The following is a 22857-nucleotide window of genomic DNA, read 5'->3' on the forward strand; positions in this document are numbered from 1 at the left end:
GCACGTGCCTGGTTGTAAAAATGTGCGCCCGTCCTGTGGATAATATTGATATCTGTGGAGAGATACTGCCCCTTCCTCGATCGCGCAACTTGTTTTGTGGGGGTTATTCTACAGTCCCTTGCGGTCTGATTTACTCCTGCCCTTCAGGTGTATATTTGCACCATTTTCTGAGTTGAAACCTGCATACGTTTGGCGAGTGTAAGCACCCTGAAATGTACTACTGGTGTGGCACCGCATGCACAGTGCACACAGGTGGGCTGGAGAAGTTCTGTACATGTGATGTGAAATGTGAAAACGTCTCATTTTATGTCTTTAAAATTCACATTAAAAACATCAATACGGATCATTCATTTCTCGTATTACTGATTACCTCAAAGTAACACTGTTCTTTAAACCACGGATGATGGGTGGGGGTTTATTACTTTTATATAGCGTAAACTGTCACCTCGGAAGGCATCCTTGCGCTAGCCATCAATAACCAACCCACACGCATAAACCTGGAGAGTATGAAGCCAGATTCTCAAGGCGTTCCTGAAGGCATATGGTTGCTGGTGGAACGGGGTGAGAGATGCACAGAGCACAATCCGGCCTTAAAGTTGGGAAGTTTCTGAGATCCACCTTAGCTGAACCTGGAGCTCAAGGCGGAGCGCAACGCCGTAGTTTGTGTTGGAGTTGGTTAGGCCCAATAACGTGCACAGACGATTTGAGCTGAATCCTATTGGCTGCTAGAAGCCTCCAGAGAAGCGGAAGTGGAGGATTAGCCTGGCAAATAAAGCGCACATTTTTGTTGCCGCCGTCTGCGTGTGAAACTGGGTAGCCTGCAGCACCTACAAACAAGGTATTGCCTTTATCCAGTCTCCTCAGAATGATGCTTTGCTCCCAACTCATATTCACCCTCCCTTGGGGCAAAGTTAATATTTGTACAGTCAAGGTAAGTAGTAAGAGACTATAATTACATAAATTAGACGCAAGTTCCATTTCTCGGGGTAGTGGGAACTAATCCCAGACCTACCGTATCTATACGTACACTACGCTGCCATCCAAGGTTGGTTATCTCGCAGTGGTTGATACGTTTGTATTTACTAAAATCTGCATGAAGCATATTGTCTTATTACCCAGTTAATATAATATTTTCTGCCTTGGCAGAAATGTTGTCCTGGTTAGGAACGCATTCTGTATAAGTAGAGCATGACGGAGAGTAATAAAAGTACCTTCACATCCCAGATGGCCAGCTGAAAGAAAAGGGATATTGTTGCACATCATCATATTGTGACTTTCACTATTGATTTGTTGTTTGCAATCTATAGTTTTATGTATTGGCATGCATCCAAATGTGGCAAAGGACCCTACCCTGGACTATTCTAGCTAGGCTCCTTGGATCATACCCTTCTGAAAGCTCACCTGGTTCGCCCCAGGCAGACCCTGCCCACCCACTGCCCGCAAACCTCACCATGTGGACTGGGAGTGGTAGCGGTTGTGGTGAATAGATGCACAAAGCAACACCTGAGAAAATTGAAGCAAATTCTCTCCATACTAGGTGATCCGCATTGATAAACTTTAGTCCTCCCAATGAGGACTGTCGACTGTCACCCTGAGAATTGGAAGCCTCCTCTAGGCTCTCCCCTTGCATCCAAGCCTACCCTTAAGCTCTTGTAATAAAGACCCCCACCCTTACCCATGTTCCCAATAACAAGCATTGGCATAACCAATAGGTCTCGCATTTGGGACCTTATAAGTGTTTAGGCATGCAACAGTTGGTGTTGTTGCACCAAGGATATTCTGCTGCATAACTAAATACTTATAGGGTCCAAAAAGCGAGACCTATTGACTATGCCAATGCTTGTTGAATTACACTGGAACTATGGCTATTACATTTACTTCAAACATTCCCAACATTTTGGCATTCCAGCGGGATAAGATGGAAGTTTTGTCCATTTCAGAATTTATCTTGTTCCATGTTTCACAACAAAGTTTCTTTGGATACCTTGTGAATCCCACACTACACAGCACTGATAAACATTTTCTACTCCTTGCAGAAGAGACTCGTGGGATTGAGGAGGAGCCAACCCACCTCCCACTGGTTGTGTGCATAGACAAGCTGACCAAGGTGTACAAGACGGACAAAAAGATGGCCCTGAACAAGTTGAGCCTCAACCTCCATGAGAACCAAGTGGTGTCGTTCCTAGGACACAACGGAGCTGGCAAAACCACCACCATGTAAGTTGTCCTAAGGGAGCCTTCATGGCGCCAACATTTTATGTGCACTCTTACAGCAACACTTATGACCCCAGAAGTAATTAAAGAGGTAGACGGTAGCATGTGGGATTGTATATGCTTGTCTGCTACATACACTAGACATAAGCCATCATTCTATAATACCCCGTTGCAGGCTAACCTGTCCCATTGGTGCGAACTTGACCCGAATTGGGTATCAGAGCGCTTTTTACATAGCACCAGTTTCATTACATGAGGAGACATTCATTTTTTAGGCTAAGGGAGATTAAGTGATTTGCCCAGAATCACAGGATGTTCAACGTCATTGCCGAGACTCAAACCCAGTTCCCCAGATTCGAGGTCGACCGCCCTAGCCGTTAGGCCAAATCCTCTCCTCTCCACATTCTATGCTACATTCGATAAGTAAAGTCTCGTCATTTCAGTTGCATTGTATATAGAAAATTAGCTTTTCATTTAATTTTTATGATATTTTTCATGTTTCTAATGCTTGATGTCCGCTAAAAATAACTAGATCCTCCTATGTCATTTAAAAAAAAAAAAATTTTGTTCGTGAATGTACTTTTATCACATTTTGTGTACAGTATTCACAGCAGACATGCAATACATCACGCTTTTCAATTTTCTCCCAATCAACATATAGAGGGCAGAGCCCCGTCCTCTAGATCGTTCCCATCCAAATATGCGTACAATAGGAAATGTCTCTGTTATTATCAGGACGTGTTCATTCACCCACCCACTCGCTCCCCAACTATCCCTCCCCCACCCTACCAACTCTAGTGCTCATTCCCTCCTGTCCGGTCGATCTTCGCTCCCCAACGCTGTTCACTCTCTACCAGGATTATGCAATAGAAACTCCTTCGACCACCTCCGTCCCACCTCAGTGCCCAATGCGGCTCAGTGTGCTCTGTTATCCTGGGACAGGGGCCGGTCCATACCATCCAGTTCTAATAGCATGACCTCCCAGTACGGTGCATCGGAATTTTCCACATCCCACCTTCTACCTCTTTCCTAAGGGCAACACATTCGGTTCTACCCCATTTCACTACGTCCGTTCGCCATGTCTCCACCTTAGGCGCTCTCGGGGACTTCCACTGCATTGTGATTTTCCTAATCTCTAAGAGGAGGGCTAAGTCCACAAATCTCAACGTAGGTTTTAATGGCTTGGGGCGAGGCCGGGCTCCCGCCAGGCAATACAGTGCACTCTCCCTTACTTGTATCTGAGATACCTCTCGTAGCGTCTGGCACACCTCACTCCAGTACCCGCTCAACCCTGGGCACGACCAGAGCATATGGAGGAAGTCCGCCTCGTCCGCCCCACATCGCGGGCACTGGTGGGAGGCATTGGGGAACATCTTGTGGATCCTCACCGGGGTGAGATATGCCCATGTGGAGAATCATGGCCTGAATGTATTTAAATTTCACGTTTTGTGGAGACCCTCTTTGGGTGTTCCAGGGCCATCCGCCAAGTCATATCTGTTCATTCCTCCCCTGTGTCTCGTGACCAGGTCTCTCGCAGTGTGTCAAGGGAGAGTGCAGCATGAGTCCTAATCCCGGTGTACAGCCATCTTACCAAGTGACCGCCGGCCCCCATGTAGTGTACTAGGTGCACTAGTTCGTGTTGCCGTGGGTGGATGCGTTGTGGCGCCCAAGTCGTCCTGATGTAATGGGAGACAGTGGCGTATAACAAGTAATGTCTGTCCGAGGTCCCAGTCACGTGCAAGAAGGTGTGGAGGTCTAACAATAGGTCGTCCCCGAAGAAACTACCCACTCCCTCAATCCCATTTGCCGTCCAATCTCGAAGGGCGTATTTGGTAAGTCGTCCCTGTGGTGTCGGGATGCCCAACAATGGAATATTATCTGCGTATGGCATGACCGTAGACGTGTAAGCTAAAGCCTTCTTCCAACATAGAAGGGCAGTACGGAGCAGTGGATGGCACTCTCGCGGAACTCTACTCTTGGGTAGCAGTAAGGCGTGTAAGTCACCCCGGTCCAACCGACCCGCTGTCCATCCAATTTCGTGGAGGTTTCTCCCTGCCAGCCAGTAAGACAACCATTGGAGTTGACTTGCGTAAAAATAGCCTTGGAAGTCGGGGGCACCCAGTCCCCCCCGGAGAGGTGCTGAGTTGTAGTTTCCGCAAGCTAATCCGCCGTCTGCCCGACCCCCATATAAGGGTAATCAGTAAGGATTTAAGAGACTCAAAGGTGCGGCGCGGGATGCATATGGGCAGGTTCACGAAATAGTAAAGCAGGCGTGGCAACATCACCATCTTTGCTATCGCAATGCGGCCCATAACAGACCAGGGGAGTGAGGTCCAAAAGCCGATACTACCCCAGGGACCAGTAATGGCCCTAGAAATATTACCATCTAGCTGGTCCTCCTCCTTCCTGTAAATGCAGATTCCCAGATACTTAAAGCTGGATTGGGCTACCGGGATCACGTAGGTGCCAAACGGCAGAGAGGGCGGACAAGGCCCCTCGCGGAAGTAAAATCCTACAGATTTGTCCGGGTTGATAGCCAGTTCCGATGTTGTTTCAAATCGGCGAAAGGTGTCATATAATAGCGTGTGGTCAGCTTCCAGGTCTCGGAGGTATAATAACATATCATCCGCGTATACGGATAGAAGATGGGACGTCCCTGCCACTGGTACTCCCATCGCCTCTGCGTGTTGGCGAAGAGCGATGGCTAGTGGTTCCAACGCCAACATGAACAACAACTGGGACAAGGGGCATCCCTGCCTGGTGCCCCGGTGGACTGAGTATTCCGCCGACACATATCGTCCCGTTCTTGCCCTGGCCGTGGGATCGGTATACAGTAACCTGATCCACCGTATCAGCGGGGCCGGAAACCCAAATCGGCTCAGGGCTTCAGACATAACGGTCCAAGAGAGCGAATCAAACGCTTGTCTGAGGTCTAATGCGATACAGCCCGCCCATGCCAGCTCGGCCGGTGACGCTGTCATGATAGCGTGTAGGCGTCTCGTGTTGAGGGAAGTACTGCGCCCCGGGAGGAATCCACACTGGTCGCAGTGTATAAGTGTAGTCAAATGGGGCTGGATACGTAGCTTTGCTCAGGAATTTATATTCTGTGGCCAACATAGATAAAGGCCTATAATTCGCAATCTCCAGAGTATCTCTATCCGGCTTAGGGATAGAAATCACTATGGCCTGCATGGTTGTGTGCGGCAGATGGCCCCTCTCGAAGGCCTCCTTATAAATTCGTTCCAGAACCGGTACTAATATGTCAGCGTAAGTGGAATAGAACTCCACCGGGATCCTCCTATGTCATACAATATTCAAAATATTTCCATAGAATTTACATTGTGAATGTCTTGCGTAAACAGATAATTTTTCATTTCTTTCTAATGCTTCATATTTAATAGAAATTATGAAAATAAAAAGCAAACACTTTTCTAAAATTAATCGTTTTAATTAGAAGGCCATTCTTAGCGTTTATATGTAGTTTAAACTATCAACAAACAAGGTTTCAGATTTTGTCTAACATGACCAATAATGCAATCTGTGGGGGCACAAGACTGACCGCTTTGGCAGTTATTCTTCTTCCGTCCTACAGAGACCTAGTACATATATCCTTGGAAACTTCTTAAAATGTTAAATTAGGAATTCAATTTAATGAAAGTTTTTGATAAGTTTATCTGAAATTTGCTGTGAATCAGTCAAGGCTATAAAAATGGCCATCAGTTTCATTTGTAAACATTTACAAATATGTATTAGCAAGGGATAAAAGTGTGGACATTTGTCATTCACGCACCAATCCAGATTCAGCTTATATTCAAAGACTATATGATATACATAGAGAGAGAAAAGAACATTTCATAAGTTCTATTTGTTTGTTACGTTTGAATTTGTGCCCAGATAAAGCTTCTTTTTTGTAAGTGCTTGTGATCTTGCTGCAAGGGCACTCTGCTGTTAATGATCCTTTTTAATAGGTTTTTGACTACATGCACATCTTTAAGAGCTACTACAACAGTTTGTTTACTGCTAGATATGAGACATCTTAGCAACAATATACATTGTGCTGTGATATCTAGTCTTTGTAACAAGACAATTACATTCATGTTTCAGCAATGCTTCTAGTATCATGACTGTGTATTCTTGCATGCAATCCTTTATCAAAGATACACGGCCAAGATGTACTGTACAATGTGAACAACACCAGTAGACAAATATTTTCCCACACAATGCCAATTTTACAAGCAATATATATTCGGATTTTGAATAAAAGACTCATTAACAGTTAAGTCATCTCTGCTAGATATATGTGCTGCATCTAAAGAAAGACTGTTCTATTTCTTATTAGTGAAGAGACAATTGATATACAACCCTGATCCATAAACGGAGGTAGATACGATGGATGGGCATGTGAACAGTCCTACTGAAATTACTTTAGGGAATTTGTATAATGAGGTAGCTTTTTGTGTTTTTTTCCTACATCTATTATAGTATTCTTGCATCCTGGTTTTGCTGTGGTTCTCTTTACTTTTTCAAAGAACAAATCTCTTCCAACACTAGAGATTCCTGCACATTCATATAAGGTTTGTCCTCCACGGTGTTGTAAAATTGCCAGTCTGTTTTTGACAGGGACCCTGTCCAGGCACATTGATTTCATATTGGGTACCAGCGGAAGTCTGGTAGCCCCTGCTGTACCCATGAGCGAGGCTGAAGGAACATTATTGGGTTGCATGTGCCAGAGAGGAGGTAGTTCCACCACTGGGTGGACATAAAGCCTGCTCAACATTATGTCAAGGGGCAGTAAAGTGGTGGCCAGAGAACTGAAGGTGTGACATGCAGAAGAAAGCACCTTAATATGCCAGTCTGTCTCCACTCCCCTCCCCTCCCCCTTCCACTGCCATAGAACATCCACAAAGCCATGCAAGGCAGCAAACATATTTAGTTGTTAGTGCTTCTCAAATTGAAAACCGGCTGCAGTTCTTTTAAGACTCAATGTTTATATGTGTTTAATTGCTTTTTTGTAGGGCTTATGTGGGTTTGGGTCTTCCATGCTTCTTTTCATTTGTATTCAGTTTCTGGAGAGTCACCTAGGACTGGATGACCGCCTGTGAGCATGAGTGTTCTAAATGTCCGTACAAAGAAAGATGGCCAGCTCTGACCTCTGGTCGCTTTGTTCTAGCGTGCTAAACATTGCCTTAATTTCCTCCCAGGTCCATTCTTACCGGCCTCTTCCCTCCCACCGCTGGCTCTGCCACCATCTACGGCTATGACATCCGGACAGAGATGAACGAGATCCGAAAGAATCTGGGAATGTGCCCCCAACACAATGTACTTTTTGACAAACTTACGGTGGAGGAGCATCTCTGGTTTTACTCCAGACTCAAGGGTATGGCCGAAGATGAAATACGCAAAGAGATGGACAAGTAAGGATCCTTTCTTTCTGATCATATCCGCAATGACTGTCCCTATCTCTAGTCATAAAATATTCCAAACTGTTGCGGCTCATTTTTTTCTGTCAAGTCTTTGTAGCTTTTATTTTTTGTTCTTCTTAAGACTTCTATTCTTCTTGTCCCTCCTTTTTCTCTCTGCATACCAGCTCCTTGCCTCGTTCCTCGTTCTTTACCAAATTTGCTATCCCGCCAATCATTTCCCTTTCCCTTTTACTCACTTCTCTCATTCCACTATGCTGCTTTCTCTTCTTATCCAGCCTTTTCTTCCCTTCATCTCTAACCTCACTTTCCCCTTTGTTTTTGTTTTCTCTCCTCTGGACACACCTTTTCTACTATTTGCACACTTTTCCTTTTTTTCCCTGGTCACTGTTGTCTTCTTTACTTGATGACATCTTTCCTCACTTGTCTTTCACTGCTTTTGTGTTTTTTCTGACCCTTTTCCCTAAACTCTGCCTTTTCCTTGCTCATATCTTTCACAGCTTTTACCCTTTTTTCTGCTCTCCCTTTACTTGTATTATTTTGCACTTTCTTCTGTAGTCCTCGCTTTCACCTCCACTGCATTATTTTGAACATATTTCATTCTCCTCAGTGCACGTTTGCTCTTCATGCAAGGAATTAAATTAAATGCTAAAATAGATGATTCTCACTCTCCTGTTTCATATCCATGCTCACTTTTTGAGTTTCATTTTTCTCTCCGCCTTCCAATCTGTGTGCCGCTATCTATTGTTTGTATGCTCTTTCTCCTGTTCACATTTTGTTTTGCATTTTCCTTGTTTGATCTTTCGCAGAATGATTGAAGATCTAGGATTGTCCAACAAACGGCACTCTTTGGTGCAGACACTTTCAGGTGGGATGAAGAGGAAGCTATCTGTCGCCATCGCCTTTGTAGGGGGATCTCGGGCCGTTATTCTTGATGAGCCAACTGCTGGTGTTGATCCTTATGCACGAAGAGCCATCTGGGACCTTATCCTGAAATACAAACAAGGTGAGATGTCCAGAACAAACAGTTTGGTCGGGCACAGCAAAGGAGACTGGCATCCTCAACTTGTACTGCTGTTGACTTGATATTAGTAGAGACTCTCTCTGAGCCTAAAATGCAGAAGGGGCCTGGTATAACAAGAATTATTGGATGCAGCAATTTATGTTATAAGAGGAGTGGGGACAAGCCTGGGCAAGTGCAGGGATTATTGGTGCCATAGGCGAATCTATATTTTGAGCAACATTTTCCCAAATTGCTTATAGCAAAAATATTAAGCCTCTTTGCTTGAGGCATCCCATGCCATTGCTCACAATTGCCTTCTTGTATCAATAGTACTAGCCGCAGGGTTGAGTATGAGTGACTGCTCTGGAAGAAGGTATATAAGAAATATGTTGATAGGAGGGGTGAAAATAATGTTATGGAGGGAAATCTTTCAGGGCAGTACTTTTATGAGGGCTAAAAGAGAAAGACTGGAGCCACTAGAGCTTGCTCAAGGGTTTATGGTTACATGAACATGTCCGAAGAGACATCCTGAGAAGAAATTGAATGGACCACAAAACACTGCTCTGCAAAGTCACTAAAGATCATCCCTAAAGCAAGGCAGTAGACCTATCACTTGATTCCGAAGACCAACCCACTGCAAAGAATTGTACACTATCCCTCGAAGGAGAATTCTGCTTCAGCCTGTTTCCCATAAGAGCACAGTTAAAGCAATATTCTAAAATCCAACTACTACAACATGCACTTCAGCCATTCCAGTCCAGAAAGTGTCTGACCACATTGACACATGTAGTATTCACAGGAAACCTAGACCATTGCAGAATGCATCTAGCAGCGCCAACTTAAAAACAAATTCCTGCCTCCAAAACAAATTAAAATCATTGTAGGTCGTCGCTCAAACTAAGTGATAAGCCACATTACCTCATATTTACAACACAAGCTTGGCCTCACCATCCAATCATCGAGCCACCTTCATCTTACCGCACTTGCAAAGCCATCCGTGGAGAAGCCACCAGCACATCAAGACAAACACGCAATTACCCATCTGAGCTCCAAAGCCATCTTATGATCTAACAACCAGACACTTAAAAACTCCCCACTCTTCTGAATTAACTTTATTCACCTATAACAGCCACCCTAGCATACTCCTCGACGAGCTCCATAAAGCCCCCAAGATACGGCTCTTCAGAGAAGCACTCTTGACCCACGCCTCCCTCCACAGTGTTTGGATGACCATGAACTCTCCTTACTCAAAGGTCAGGAAGGGTACCAAGCAATAGTTCCAACTCCTTCAAGAGCAATATTGCCTACCCATCCACCCCCAGACTCCAGGAAATTACATATTCCAAGAAGTAGGAGATGATTCAAAGAAGGGGCCTTATTTATGCAGTTAAACTGTACTCTTCTCCCAATTTACCTATCACAGGATAGTGTAAGGCACCCAAAAATGTTCTGGTGAGTCCTTTGACCGACCATTAGGCTAGGAAAGCTGCAGCAAAAACATGCCGAGGAGAGATGAGGTTACTTCCATAAGTCTGTGTATTTACATCACAACAGCTTTTAATCTTGTAGTACTGAACTACAGCACTATTAAATCCCTATGGTATAATCACTGGATTCCTTTTAACACCTAGGAGACCAGTATAGGAAATAAACATCGAAGTTTGTTAAAAATATATGCATATAAATGTAAATATTCATCTAGGTGCTTTGGATGAACCCACCAAGCAACTTGTTTGGTGGCAAAGAATGCCCCCTGTGTTAAAGCAGGCGGAAAGAGTGCATCCTTTTTAAAGAGTCTTTTAATCGAGAATTCATTACTCTCCATTCCATATTTCAAAATATTATTCCTGTATAGGAGTAGTACAGCATACGTTTAGGTTTTTAGTGTTCTGGGAGGAAGAACTGGACTGTCCTTTCAAAAAATGTCCCTTATTCCAATTTGGTTAGAAATGCACATGCAATAATACTGAAGCGGCTTCCTCTATAGTGCACACTTTTAATAGGCCAGCACATGGACTCATTTTTCTGCTGAAGCAACGTTTAGGGGTATCGAATTGTTGGTAGGATTTTTCCACATCACTACACTCCCTTAGCGTGCCAGCACACTGACTGAGGAATTTTTCAGTAGAAACAGGGAAATACTGATAATTATTAAACATTAATAGAGAGTTTGGCATTCTCTGGCTGGTGCCACCACATAGTGGTGCAGCAACTCCTGTGGCGCCCAGTTTCCCCCAAGCTGGTGATTTAGTCTCTGCAGGAGTACCGTCATTGTGTAAATGTTTGTCCATGCCTGTGTATGTTGGTTGTTACTGCAGCTACTATTAATGCCTCCCTCCATGCGTATGGGAATCCAATGAGTTTTTTTCAGTGGGTCCACCTGAGGGATATCATTTATATATGAGAACTTGGTGTGTTATCAAAGCCTCCGAAAGACCATGACATTCCAGATTACTGTTTAAATCCCCTCCACAGGGCGTACCATCCTGCTCTCCACTCACCACATGGACGAGGCGGACCTGCTGGGAGACCGGATTGCCATCATCTCGCATGGAAAGCTGATGTGCTGCGGCTCACCCCTGTTCCTGAAGAGCACATATGGGGATGGCTACAAGCTTACACTCGTCAAGAAGCAGTCGGACACCAGGCAGGTTTCAGGTATGTCTCTACTGACTTGACCATTGGCGGGGAGGATGCACCCCGCCAACGTTGATTGATACCATACAGAAAATAGGTGTATCTAGCCTAACAACCAGAAGACACTTGATCATTCATTCCGATGCAGAAAATGTCGGTTGCTGGTGCCCAGACTGCTTTTTTGACAGGGACAAGATGTATATTCTCTCTCCAGCTTAACATTAGACAGTGTGAGCATGTTTGCATTTGTTATACGGACATTGGGGAACCGTACATGTATACATTAACTGTTCTAGAGTGCAGGCATGTGATGCAGACCCTTGTCAGGCAGTGTGCAGAGGCTTATTTACTGCTAGGACAATTTCCTGGAAAGGCACAGCTTTGTATTTAGTGTTTAGATAATTTCCTGGAAGGCTGCTCTTGTGTATCTCTATCTACTCTTTGTACCATCGCCAAGCAGAGAGCACGTGCATTTCTATTTTCTAGATAGTTGCTAGGCTGAGTGCAGGAATTTATGCAGAAAGAATCTGTCGTGAGTGTGAAGAATATATGATGATACAACGAATTCCGTTGCAACGCATGCCTTTACCACGCATGCGTTACAACGGAATTCGTTTAGCACGCATAAACCTTTCACCGACTATTTGCGTAGTGACGTCATACGTCGTTAAAACAAAACGGCATTTTTTTACCGATTTCTCTTAATCGACTCTGATGCCGACGTGACTTATGGTGAGTTGTTTTATTTGGGGGGGGAGACCCCCCCCCCCCCCAAGCCCCCTCTTTTTTTTTTTTACTTTTACCACATATGCCTTTATTACAAACATCGTAGTAAAGGCATGCGTGGTAAAGGCATTAGTTGTAACCACGCATGCGTTGTACTGCATGCGTGGTTAAAGATTTCGTGGAAACGGCTTCGTTGTAAAAGCCGTTTCCCGAGTGTGAATATCACCACTAGTTCTACCACTTCATGGTTCAACCTGGAATTGTTTTAAAGATTGGAAAAGCAATCTGTGGGTGTTGACACAGATTTAGATTCCCATGCCCAGTGTGAATCACTCTATTAAAAACACATTGTTATTATTATTTTTATTAATAGTATTAATTCACCATAACTGACCTAAATACCACTTCAAGTTACTCCCAAATTCAAGGATTACACATTTTAAATGCCACCCCAGCCCCACTAAAATGGCATTACATAAAGGTTGCAAACAACAAAGCTAAGAGCTTCAGTACCCAAGGTCTTGATTTTGGATGACTGCTCAATGATAAGTTACAAAGCTCTGACTACTTTTGACATTCAAGCACAATGCAACATCCTTTGGCACGTGAGAGTGGCTTTTCCTGCTTGATCGAGCAGTATTTTATTTAATTTGTTTTATTTAGTCGCAAGTGGGCTAGCGACACCCTTGACATTAAAACATTAATCACTTTTTAAACTATAAACAGGATGATAAAATAAGTTTTTGGTTATTGGACTTGTACAGGAAGCTGTTTCTTTGCTTTAGAGCACCTCAAGACTCAGAAGAGACCTTAATGCTGGAGGAGTGTTAACCAAACCAGGAACTATGTTTCACAATGCTTGAACATCTAAAGTAAAATTTAGAAACTAGGGCTGGATGGGTGGACAGATTATAAATATCTGATATTTCCTCTTTTTGACCAATCAATCATCATATCAGCCATAAAGCAATCGTCACACTAACCACCATTTCGAATCTTCTTCAGAAGACCACAGAAAGTCAGTGCTGATCTTAAAGTGTGGCGGTGATCTGTTCGAGGTGGGGGGCTCGTCTCTGCTTGCAAGCAGCTGTGTTATGCCAATGCTGAAGCCTCGTAGCAACACAAGGGGAGCTGTATATTTAAGGTTTTTCTTTGGACTCTTTGAATATATAAATCAGTATCTCTGTACCTGTTCTTAGTTCCCTTACTACAACCATCTGATAAAGGCACATTTGACTATATAAAGCTTCCTGGACATTCATACTTCGGCCTCAGTCATAATAGGACTGGAAGATGACAAAGCTTGCCTTACACAGAGGGAGGAGAACGTACAGTCCTATGACCTCAAATACACCTTAGCCCTTCACTGCCTCCCACTTATATGTATATATAGAAAATATTAAGAGGGGGGTGTGTGTGTGTGTGTGTGTGCGGGTGTGTGTGTGTGTCTGTGTGTGTGTCTGTGTGTGTGTCTGTGTGTGTCTGTGTGTGTGTGTGTGTGTGTGTGTGTGTGTGTGTGTGTGTGTGTGTGTGTGTATATATGTGTGTATATATATATGTGTGTATATATATATGTGTGTATGTGTGTTTATATATATGTGTATATATATATATATATATATATATATATATATATATTTCCAATATTCCAAAAACGACTAGACGCGTTTCGGCGGACAAGTCCGCCTTGTTCACTATATATATATATATATATATATATATATATATATATATATATATATATATATATATATACACACACACACACACACACCTTAGGACATGTAGATCTAAATATCAAAGGAAGTTTCCCTGCAGTGTTTGTAGAATGTCTGCAAACATTTGAGTAACTTTATGGCACAGCAGTGCTCAAACACCTATTCAATCATGGTGTTAAATGACAGACCCATGAAGAACCCAATAAGTAGTGTAGTCTCCTTGAAACACTTCACCGCTTCTGGTATCTGGTGCCATAGTTTTACCTTTTCTGGATAACTCCACAAAGACAGTTAAGGATCTTTTTCTTGCATCAGTTGTAGTGAGAGCAGTATATCCCCAGAATCTCCTAAGGATAGATACAAAATACAGAGCAGTACTAACAAATTCACAACACGTGGCTGCATCCTGCTGCAGATTCATAGGGGCAGACATCCTTAGCATGGCATAGAAAAGCCTGGCCACGTTGAATTTTTTATCTGGCCTTCCTTTCTAATATTGTACTCCCGGTGGACTTTACGATCTGTCAACCCACTCGATGTGCTTCATGCTTTGTGTTCCATGCCACTGGAGCATGTAACACAAAGCATGAAGCTAGTGGATGGAGCCAAAGTGTACTCCAGCAGTCAGTGGTGGGTAGTGGCCCTCTTTGGCTCAGGATGTTTTGCTCCCTGTAACAATACTGAAGACCAGGTGAGCCTCAAACTTTTTAAAACATCTAACTATCTCACCATGGAGTAACAGGAGAATCTAGTGCCTAGTAATGTAGTTATTTCACTGCAAATCCCCATGCTGTTTGCTCAAATATTCTCGATACAAAGTACGAAGGAGAGACACGTTCCTCTAACCTCACAATAGTGATCGCATTGCGGCGCTTGAACAAGTGACTTCCAGATTCTCCGCCGGCTGGTGGATGAATCGAATGCATTCATTGTATAAGAATTGTTTGAGGAGAATGACCTCTGAGGAGTGAATATTGTCTGCTGACAGATCCTCCTACCATCGTCTTAGAAACAGACGTAGGCACCTCATCTATACAGGTTGTCCAACAGTACTTTTTAGTCCTGAGGAAGACCCGAGCTGGTTGTGAAAAAAGAAGCACCGTAATATAGGGTCGAAACGTCGACGTAGTGTCACCCATCAGTCCTTACTAAGTTCCAACCACAATCAGAAAATTCAAATAAGGTTGTAACCAATGCATTGTGATTTTTTGGACTGATTTTTAATTGTCTACATGTATGGTTTTGTGTAAATTGTATTATATGTTATTGTTTCATCTTCATTCACTCCAGTCCATGTAAGTCCATTGTATGTTTTTGTGAAAGTTTATTTAGGACAACCACCGATAAATGTATAGCACGGTTTTTGATACAACTAATGGTTTATGAAATAATGAATATACAGGATTGAATCCAAAAATGGTGTGTTAGTTTAATTGTTAATTAGATATTTGTACTTTCAAAATAATATTACAAATGTCATATGAGATTAATCTGTCCTTAGGGCAAACAAAGTAATTTTTCTTCCCAACAGAACCACTGTTGTATATACTATCTTAGAACCCAAGTTCTGAGGGTCACAGGGCCCCCCCCATTATAACTAATGGTTTGCTCAGGGGCAGCAGTTGCTACAGCATTTCTCACCATGAGTACTACTCATGAACCACAGTTTGTCCAGGACCGCAAGACCAGACCTCATAGTGACCACCTCCAGGGACACTAAATCAGAACCTTATAAAGACAATCCCTACAGAGCAAGGGAGACATGTTGAAAATTGATATGGAAAAGTGAACATCTCTGCAGCTTTTGCTCCTCCAAAGGTCAGCGGGATGACACGTATTATGATGGAGTGCTCGGTGTGAGGATTCACAGAGGTAAGTAAGGGCTAGAAGTACTAACCTATTTTCCAGGCACAAACACTCTATGATTGCCACATTGAATTTTCTTGTGTACAAATCCAATTTTAGGAGTCTGTAAACTTTTATGAATGCCAAAATGGGATTCCCAATGAAATTCTGAGGATGTTATTGGTGTATCTTACACATTGGAAATTGATATTGCAAACATCTCAAATGTTGCCAACTCCCAAGATGGGGTGGTAACCAATGGCAAAAGGGAAGGGGTCCTCTTTGGACCTTGTACCCTTTATGAATTGGGGTAAAATCATCTATCTGGGGAAGTAGGCAGTGGTCATTTAAAAAAAAAAAAGATTTATTTTTGTTACAAAAGCAGCCCAGTTCCCTTTAAGGAAATCGGGCTGCTTTTTAAAAACAGTTTTATTTTTTTTCTACCTATTATAGGTATGGTGGCCTGCTGAGCCTTGTAGGCCACCATCCCATGATTGCACCAATCAGAGACAGTCGTCATTTGCGACATACCTAGTGAATATTAGTTAAGTTGGTCGGCACAGGCATATGTATTCAATAGGATGTTCAGTGGATTAGTCCTCTTCACAAGCTAGCTAGATAGTGCCTTCCAAAAAACTAATGTAAACCGATTCGACAAAGTAAAGCTAAGTATCATAACAGAACATATCTTTACCAAGGTAGTAGACCGTTCTACCATCCTGGGCCATCGCACTGACATACGCGCAATTCACTTCATATGGCTACCACATCATCCTAGGAGCCAGTAGTGACTCAATTATTTATTTGTGGAGTTTTGTAAAACAATACGTGTAAGCTGACTGTATTTCAGAGCGGGAAACCGCCTGAACAACGAATCCTTAACAACAAGTGAATTAAATAATGAATCCTTAACCAAGACCTTTAACAGAACCACAACCTCATTAACCACTACTGTTCACGAACAACGACCACCTGAACCACGACTTACTAAAGGCCTAGTCTAATATTTTTATACTCTTCTTTGCCACACCTTTGCAGGACGACTTCATTTATAGGTGAGCCAGAAAAGTTGTATATTTAAATTTATCCTGATGCTCATGCAGTTGGTTCTAATCTCTGTCTTAAGCTCCAAGACATTAAAAAACCTTGATCCTTGGGCTCTAGGGATCTCCCGCATAGGTTGCAGTCCTATGAAGGCTCATTGGGAAATCAAATAGGCACCTGAAGATCACAGGGTCCTGTGTGAGTCATAGATGGATTCAATTTCTGAAGGTACTTTGTCTTTTGGTCAAAGTAAGCTTTGTGGACAGTGCAGTGAACCTGAATTTAATAATCTCCTCCACTGTAAGCCAGTTTAGTGCTTTGAACTAGGTTTAGCATAGTCTCTTTTCCATAGTTTCAGGTAAATTCTGGCAGCTTAGTTTGAAACCCAAATGGGGATGGGTGGAAGATTTGCAAAAGTCTCAACCACTGTCAAGCATTCCTTGTTACTGCCCGCTATGTCACTTCAGACTGGAGCCAGCAATGTGCAAATAAGACCTGGTCATGCCCAATATTACAAGTGTAGCCTTAAATGTCAGGCTAGATCCACTCTGGAGATCCACTCTGAAGAGGAACACAAGCAACCAGTATCTGGTTGCAGCTACACTAGGATTAGCTTAAATCCTGTAGCACAGTGGCCACAGGACCAACAGTTGGGTATATCCGTCACATTGGGGTATCACACTGGAAAAAAAGGGAAATGTGTGGGATGCTTGCAAAAGTGTTAAATTATGCCTCAAACCAACATCTCTCTGTAGTTAGTCCCATATTCTACATTGACATGCCAGAAATTCACCACATTTGAAGAGATTTGAGAAACCATCACCACAGCTACAGTGGTTCTTCAGTTTCTCAATAAGTGGCTGAACACTAATAAGCCTTTCCACTTCTTTGTGCCAGTGCTGTATCCTGTTATTTTTGTGTCTTTTAGTGACTCGCTGTGAGTTCAACACAGTTATCACGACTGAGACCGCATGGTTCAGGTTTGATTCAAGCTGCAGTTTAATCCTAGAATAATATGTGATAAGTTTTGTCTCCTATTTGTTTTTAGTAATTATTATATTTTCCAACATTCTTTGCATTATGCTTACCCATTGTTACTGTGTGTTGCTTGACTTATTATAATATTATATTTCTACTTCATGAATTTTGACCTGAAAAGTCTAACTCAAGTTTGTAAAGAGATGAAAAGAATAATTAAAATAAGTTTGGTCACGCACAACTTAATTGTTGTTATGCTCCTTTTTACACATGTACCATGTGCTCTTTCTCTGAGAAAATGCTTACTGCTCGAGATAAGCTACCAAAGCTGAGACAAAAAGTTATTGCATAGATCAGATTTACTTTGTAAGGTAGTTTGAAATTTGTGGGAACTTGGTCTATGACATCAAGACTGTGGTCTCTCTCTTTCATAGATTAGCACCGGTCATGCTGTCCAGCTTACTGCACTCCTGGATTCCTATTTCATCAAATTCAGGGTCTCTACATAAATCAAAGTGGATGGGGGATGGATCAGGATCCCCCGCAGCGCACTTACCCGAGGTTGAGCCTAGTGCCCACTTGTCCAACTCTGCCTTTTCCCATCCAGTGGGGAGGCTAACCATCCTGAGCCTCCTCCTGTGTGCACTAGAGTCTGGTGCACACTGGACATGGATGCACACAGCAGTCTTCACCTGGATGACTCCCTCTCTCTGAACTTTCAAGCCAAGGTGAACTTCTTGCATCTATCTACATGGCCAACCACCGACTCACTATGTGCACGCTGGCAGCCAGCTCCTGCTCATGCAGTCCATCATCCTGCCATCCCATTGCTAGTGGAATACTATCGCTTTCCTGTCTCCCATAAGCCCTGTTTTCTTTCCCTCCTGGAGGCATCAACTGGACCACGTGCAGTTACACTACATTCTAACAATGTCATCCAGTCTTGTGATTTAGACATAGCATTCAGCTTTCCAACTGCTCTCTACATATCTAGAACAGCATTTTCAGTCTCATTCCAAAACGCTAGGTATTATTAGTATTACTAATATGGGTGATTGGTCCAACAGGGAATCAAAGTGAAGCTACTCATGGGAGTATAGCAAGTGTGAAACAGACACGCATTTACTAGAACAAACCAAAATCACATATGTAAATGTACTTAAAGCTGCACAAAACGTGTGCAGCACCTAACACTTCAAACACAGTGAACGGTTAGCAACTTTGCACCAGAAACACAAATACTGTAAAAGATTAAAATCCACATAAGACATTAAGCTCCAAGAGTCCTCAAGAGAACTGACTGTTATTTGCATTAGGTTCAGTCAGCAATGGCAGGGAATGTAGCCGGGGTATCTGCAATTGGAAAACAGTATCGCGGATAAGGACTTGTAAGGCGACATTGTCTGATTCAGGACGTAAATACAAATGCTGCCTTCACAGCCAATCACCTAGTGAAAACGACCTTAAAGTCTCTAAATGCAGCCTAGCCTAAAAATGTGCCAGAAGGAACCACGGAATTCTTTGTAAAGTAGTAGTGAAAAACAACCAAGGCTCTAATCAGCAAATTTTTGGCCAGCAGAAATTGTAGAAACCCCAGGTAAAATAGTACTGGGAATTGTAAAGGGATGCAACTTGCATTAATGCATGCAGACTGCAGCCCCCAAAAGCAAATGACCAATGTAAGAAACCAAGTTAATGCAAATCAAGTGGTTCCATAGTTTACAGATGAAAGAATAAAGTTGGCAACTAAAAGATGAATTCCCATGCCCACCTCCAACTCAATACATCATTCTAGTGAGTAAATTATGGCTCAATTCTGCTTGCCAGTGAATGTTGCCACTTCATTGTGTGGTCGGTATGCATGCTGATGTTGTCCTTCTTTTTTCCGCGAAGAATTATTTGTAGTTCTTGGGAACTTTGCTATGAATCAAGACTGTTTCTGGCAGTTCTGAAATACATTACTAAAAAACTTGCCCCAGACTTTACTTGACAGATGTTGCTGTGATTTTAGGGATCACCTCAGGCTGATAGTCAGTGGCATGTAGCAGGTAATTGGCCACAACTGAAGTCTTTGCTTTCACCTATGCCTGTTGTTTTGGCTTGGGTCCAGGTATAAATTTGTTCACTTTTACAAACTGCTGACTAGTATAGGGTTTGCTTATTTTTGTGTGTGGTCCTGATCACTTACGGTGCAAGGGTAAGAGTAGAACGATACAAAGTGGAGATTGTCATTGGGTGTGAACCTCAGTGTTCCCTTACCACAGTGGTTTTCATGTTCTTGTGATATATTTGCTACTTTCTGAAATGCAATCCGTGTGTGTTGTGACCCCTGCTTCAGTATGAATACAAGTGTCTGGCGTGCCTTTGGTTTACCGCATGTTCTTTCTTATTGTAGATTCAGGCCAGACAAACAGCCCCTCTTCCTGTTCGGAGTTACGCGTCTCCCAGTTCATCAAAAACTTTGTGACCTCCTGCCTTCTCATCTCTGACACGAACACAGAGCTTTCCTACATCCTGCCCAGCGAGGCTGTGAAGAAAGGCTGCTTCGAGAGGCTGTTCCAGGTAAGACCTGAGAAATGATGCTTTTACAGGGTCTGTCTCCAGATGTCTAAAGGATTGATCAACAGTAGAAAGTATCTTCTGCAGCTGCTTGGAGCTGCTTGTGGAGTCAGATGCTGTCAGGTCAGGCCATCTCTGCACTTTGAGCCGCTGTATGGTCACCATCTAGCTGCAGCATTGTACAATGGGTTGGAAAATCCATGCCTTGAACTACAGATTGACACAAATATGGTTTTTGGTATATTGAAGTAGCCACAACCTGGAGAAACGTATGAATCCAAAATCAAAACTGAGACATGGTTTTCCACATACGACTAGTGAATGTCTTTTCTTAGAAAGAATGTCTGTTTTTGTCGCTTCTATCCCCTCGCTTTTCAGGGTATGCCAACTTCAGACTTGCAACTGGATGAAAATCATTCTATAAGAAATTTCAGTCCAAAGTAATCACATTTTAGTTTGACATGAGCTGGCAGAAGGGTTCACTCTAACTGAAAACACCACGCAGCACAAAATCACAATGGATACGCTTTCAAGCTGAGGATTTGAAAAGTTCTCCTCTTTATTTTCATCATTTAAAAGCTCACTGCTTTAAAGTACACATTTCATTTTTCTTTTCCAGTCACGCATATCTATGGTAAGGTCCAGTGTGTAGTAAGCTCTTCAGGTAGAGTAAACAGGTCTGTTTCATAGTTTGGTTATACTGCTCCGTAATGGCACCGTCGGCTGACTAGAATTGTTCACTCAGAATTTGGGGGGCACAACGTATTGGCAAATTGATGATAATCGTGGTTAGCTCCTGAAAATCGGATGTATTGAACTATCCAGTTTGTCTTTAATCGTTATTTAGGTTTCCTGGTTGCAGTCTCCTGTCCTATTGGTTTAAAGTACAGTGAATATTACATACCTAAGTCCTTCTAGAAGTGTGACATACGCAGACACACTCTGGGTCGCAGTTAATTTGATTTGGAGAAGACTATAATAATTGGATGAAACTTACATTTTGTGTCGTATACAGGAGAATTTCAAGAGGTCTATTTAGAGCTTGGCAGATATGGGAAAGCCTCCAAACAAATCACAGATGTCTTGTACCTCTTAGTTACATTGTGGTGGTGTCTGTGCACTCTAAATTGAATGCCCTGGACATCCTCTGCTTTTTTGCAGATTTTCCATATCAGCCAAACTCTAAATCTGGACATAAATTCCCTAAAGACAGCCTTCCAGGCCCCTATTTGCAGGAGAGTTCCATATTCCTCAAGGAAGGGAACAATAAGTCCGTCATGGAGGTGATTGGCGGTGAGCATTCAATGTAGTATCTTTAAGCACACTGGCAATTCTGTGGGTGCTGGTTGGTGGCGAGGTATTGTGTGGGGCTGAAGAAATCTGAACTTCCAAGAAAAGGAGAGATTAACTTGTAGCAAAAGAAAGGAACTCCTTCTAAATGTCTATCTTGAGCACCCACCTTAAATTAGTACGGTTTATTGTGCATTCGACCTAATAAGCTACAACCTCAGTTGACCCAGGGTTTTAAAAGCGATCTTCATAAACTTCAAAGAAATTTTATTTTCCTTCAGACTTTCCTTTTGTCATTTATTTCATGCGAGTGGCAACAGGCTGATCTTTCTGAGCTATTGGGCAAGCTAGAGTGAAATACCATATTTTTATACTGTAACTTTATAAAGTGTAAAAATGGAGTGTGTTATACTCCTTTGTTAACAAATAAAACTTCCAGTTTACGTGACTGCCTCTTCGGGTATCCACGTGTTTTGGGTTGTTAGCGCTCTAGTTGCTAAACAATCGCTTTCCTGCACGCCGCACGCCCATTAAGCTATTTAATGGACACGGGACGGACGCACAGCGCCTGAAAGGTCTGTTGGTCATTGAATCGGTTTTAATAATCTGTGTTAGCTGAGATTTCTTTAAATTGTTTTAATTTTAGAACATTTGATGCTGCACCATATTATGGAAATAATTGGGGGAATTGACACTTGTTAGTTGTGCACGGAGTGTGTTATACTCCTTTTAAAAAAAAAAAAAAAGGCTCCAGCTTGGGGGAACTGACATTTTTTCTTTTTTAGTTGCTAATGGAGTGTGTTCTACTCCTTTGTTAACAAATAAAACTTCCAGTTTACGTGACTGCCTCTGCGGGTAGCCACACGTTTTGGGTGGTTAGTGCTCTAGTTGCGAAACTATCTCTTTCCTGCACACCGCACGCCCATTAAGCTATTTAATGGACATGGGACAGACACGGGACGGACGCGCAGCGGGCATGCCAATGGCGTGCTGAAGGCGTGCCAAAGGCAAGCCCGTACGGGCCCAGGGGCCAGAATCCCTGATTCTATACCATCAGGCCCCTGTACATATTCCTCCAAACAATTGAAAAATATGTGCACCATTCCTCATATGGACTGCATACAGATGCACCCCTCTTCCACTGAAATTATGTCCAGGAGCTGTGACAAATGTGCCTTTATGTTGACCCCGCAATCTCAAAGGAGACACACAGAGTTTAGTAACCCCACGTATGTCCATGGGGCAGAAGTAAAAAGTATGAATAGAGAATATAGATTCTTCAGCATGAACTGTCGCTCATTCCCAAAAAATAGAGCAGATATATTTGATCTCCTAATTAGTGTACACCCGGATACAATTTTCGTAACTGAAACCTGGCTCCATGGAAGTTAAGGCCCTGATGTAGCGGCAGCACTACCAGCCG

General features: G+C 42.8%; 1 protein-coding gene across 1 annotated transcript in view; it reads left to right on the forward strand.

The window, feature by feature from the left end:
* ABCA2 (ATP binding cassette subfamily A member 2) overlaps positions 1-22857 on the forward strand; it is a 696743-nt gene that overhangs the window by 503524 nt on the left and 170362 nt on the right. The window contains exons 21-25 of the mRNA XM_086921159.1: positions 2037-2217; positions 7416-7628; positions 8444-8640; positions 11113-11295; positions 19981-20147. Of these exons, the coding sequence (XP_086777285.1) occupies positions 2037-2217; positions 7416-7628; positions 8444-8640; positions 11113-11295; positions 19981-20147 (941 nt within the window). The remainder of the gene's footprint in view (positions 1-2036; positions 2218-7415; positions 7629-8443; positions 8641-11112; positions 11296-19980; positions 20148-22857) is intronic.

This window comes from Lissotriton vulgaris, chromosome 5, assembly GCF_964263255.1.
Source record: "Lissotriton vulgaris chromosome 5, aLisVul1.2, whole genome shotgun sequence".
Classification (NCBI taxonomy): Eukaryota; Metazoa; Chordata; class Amphibia; order Caudata; family Salamandridae; genus Lissotriton; species Lissotriton vulgaris.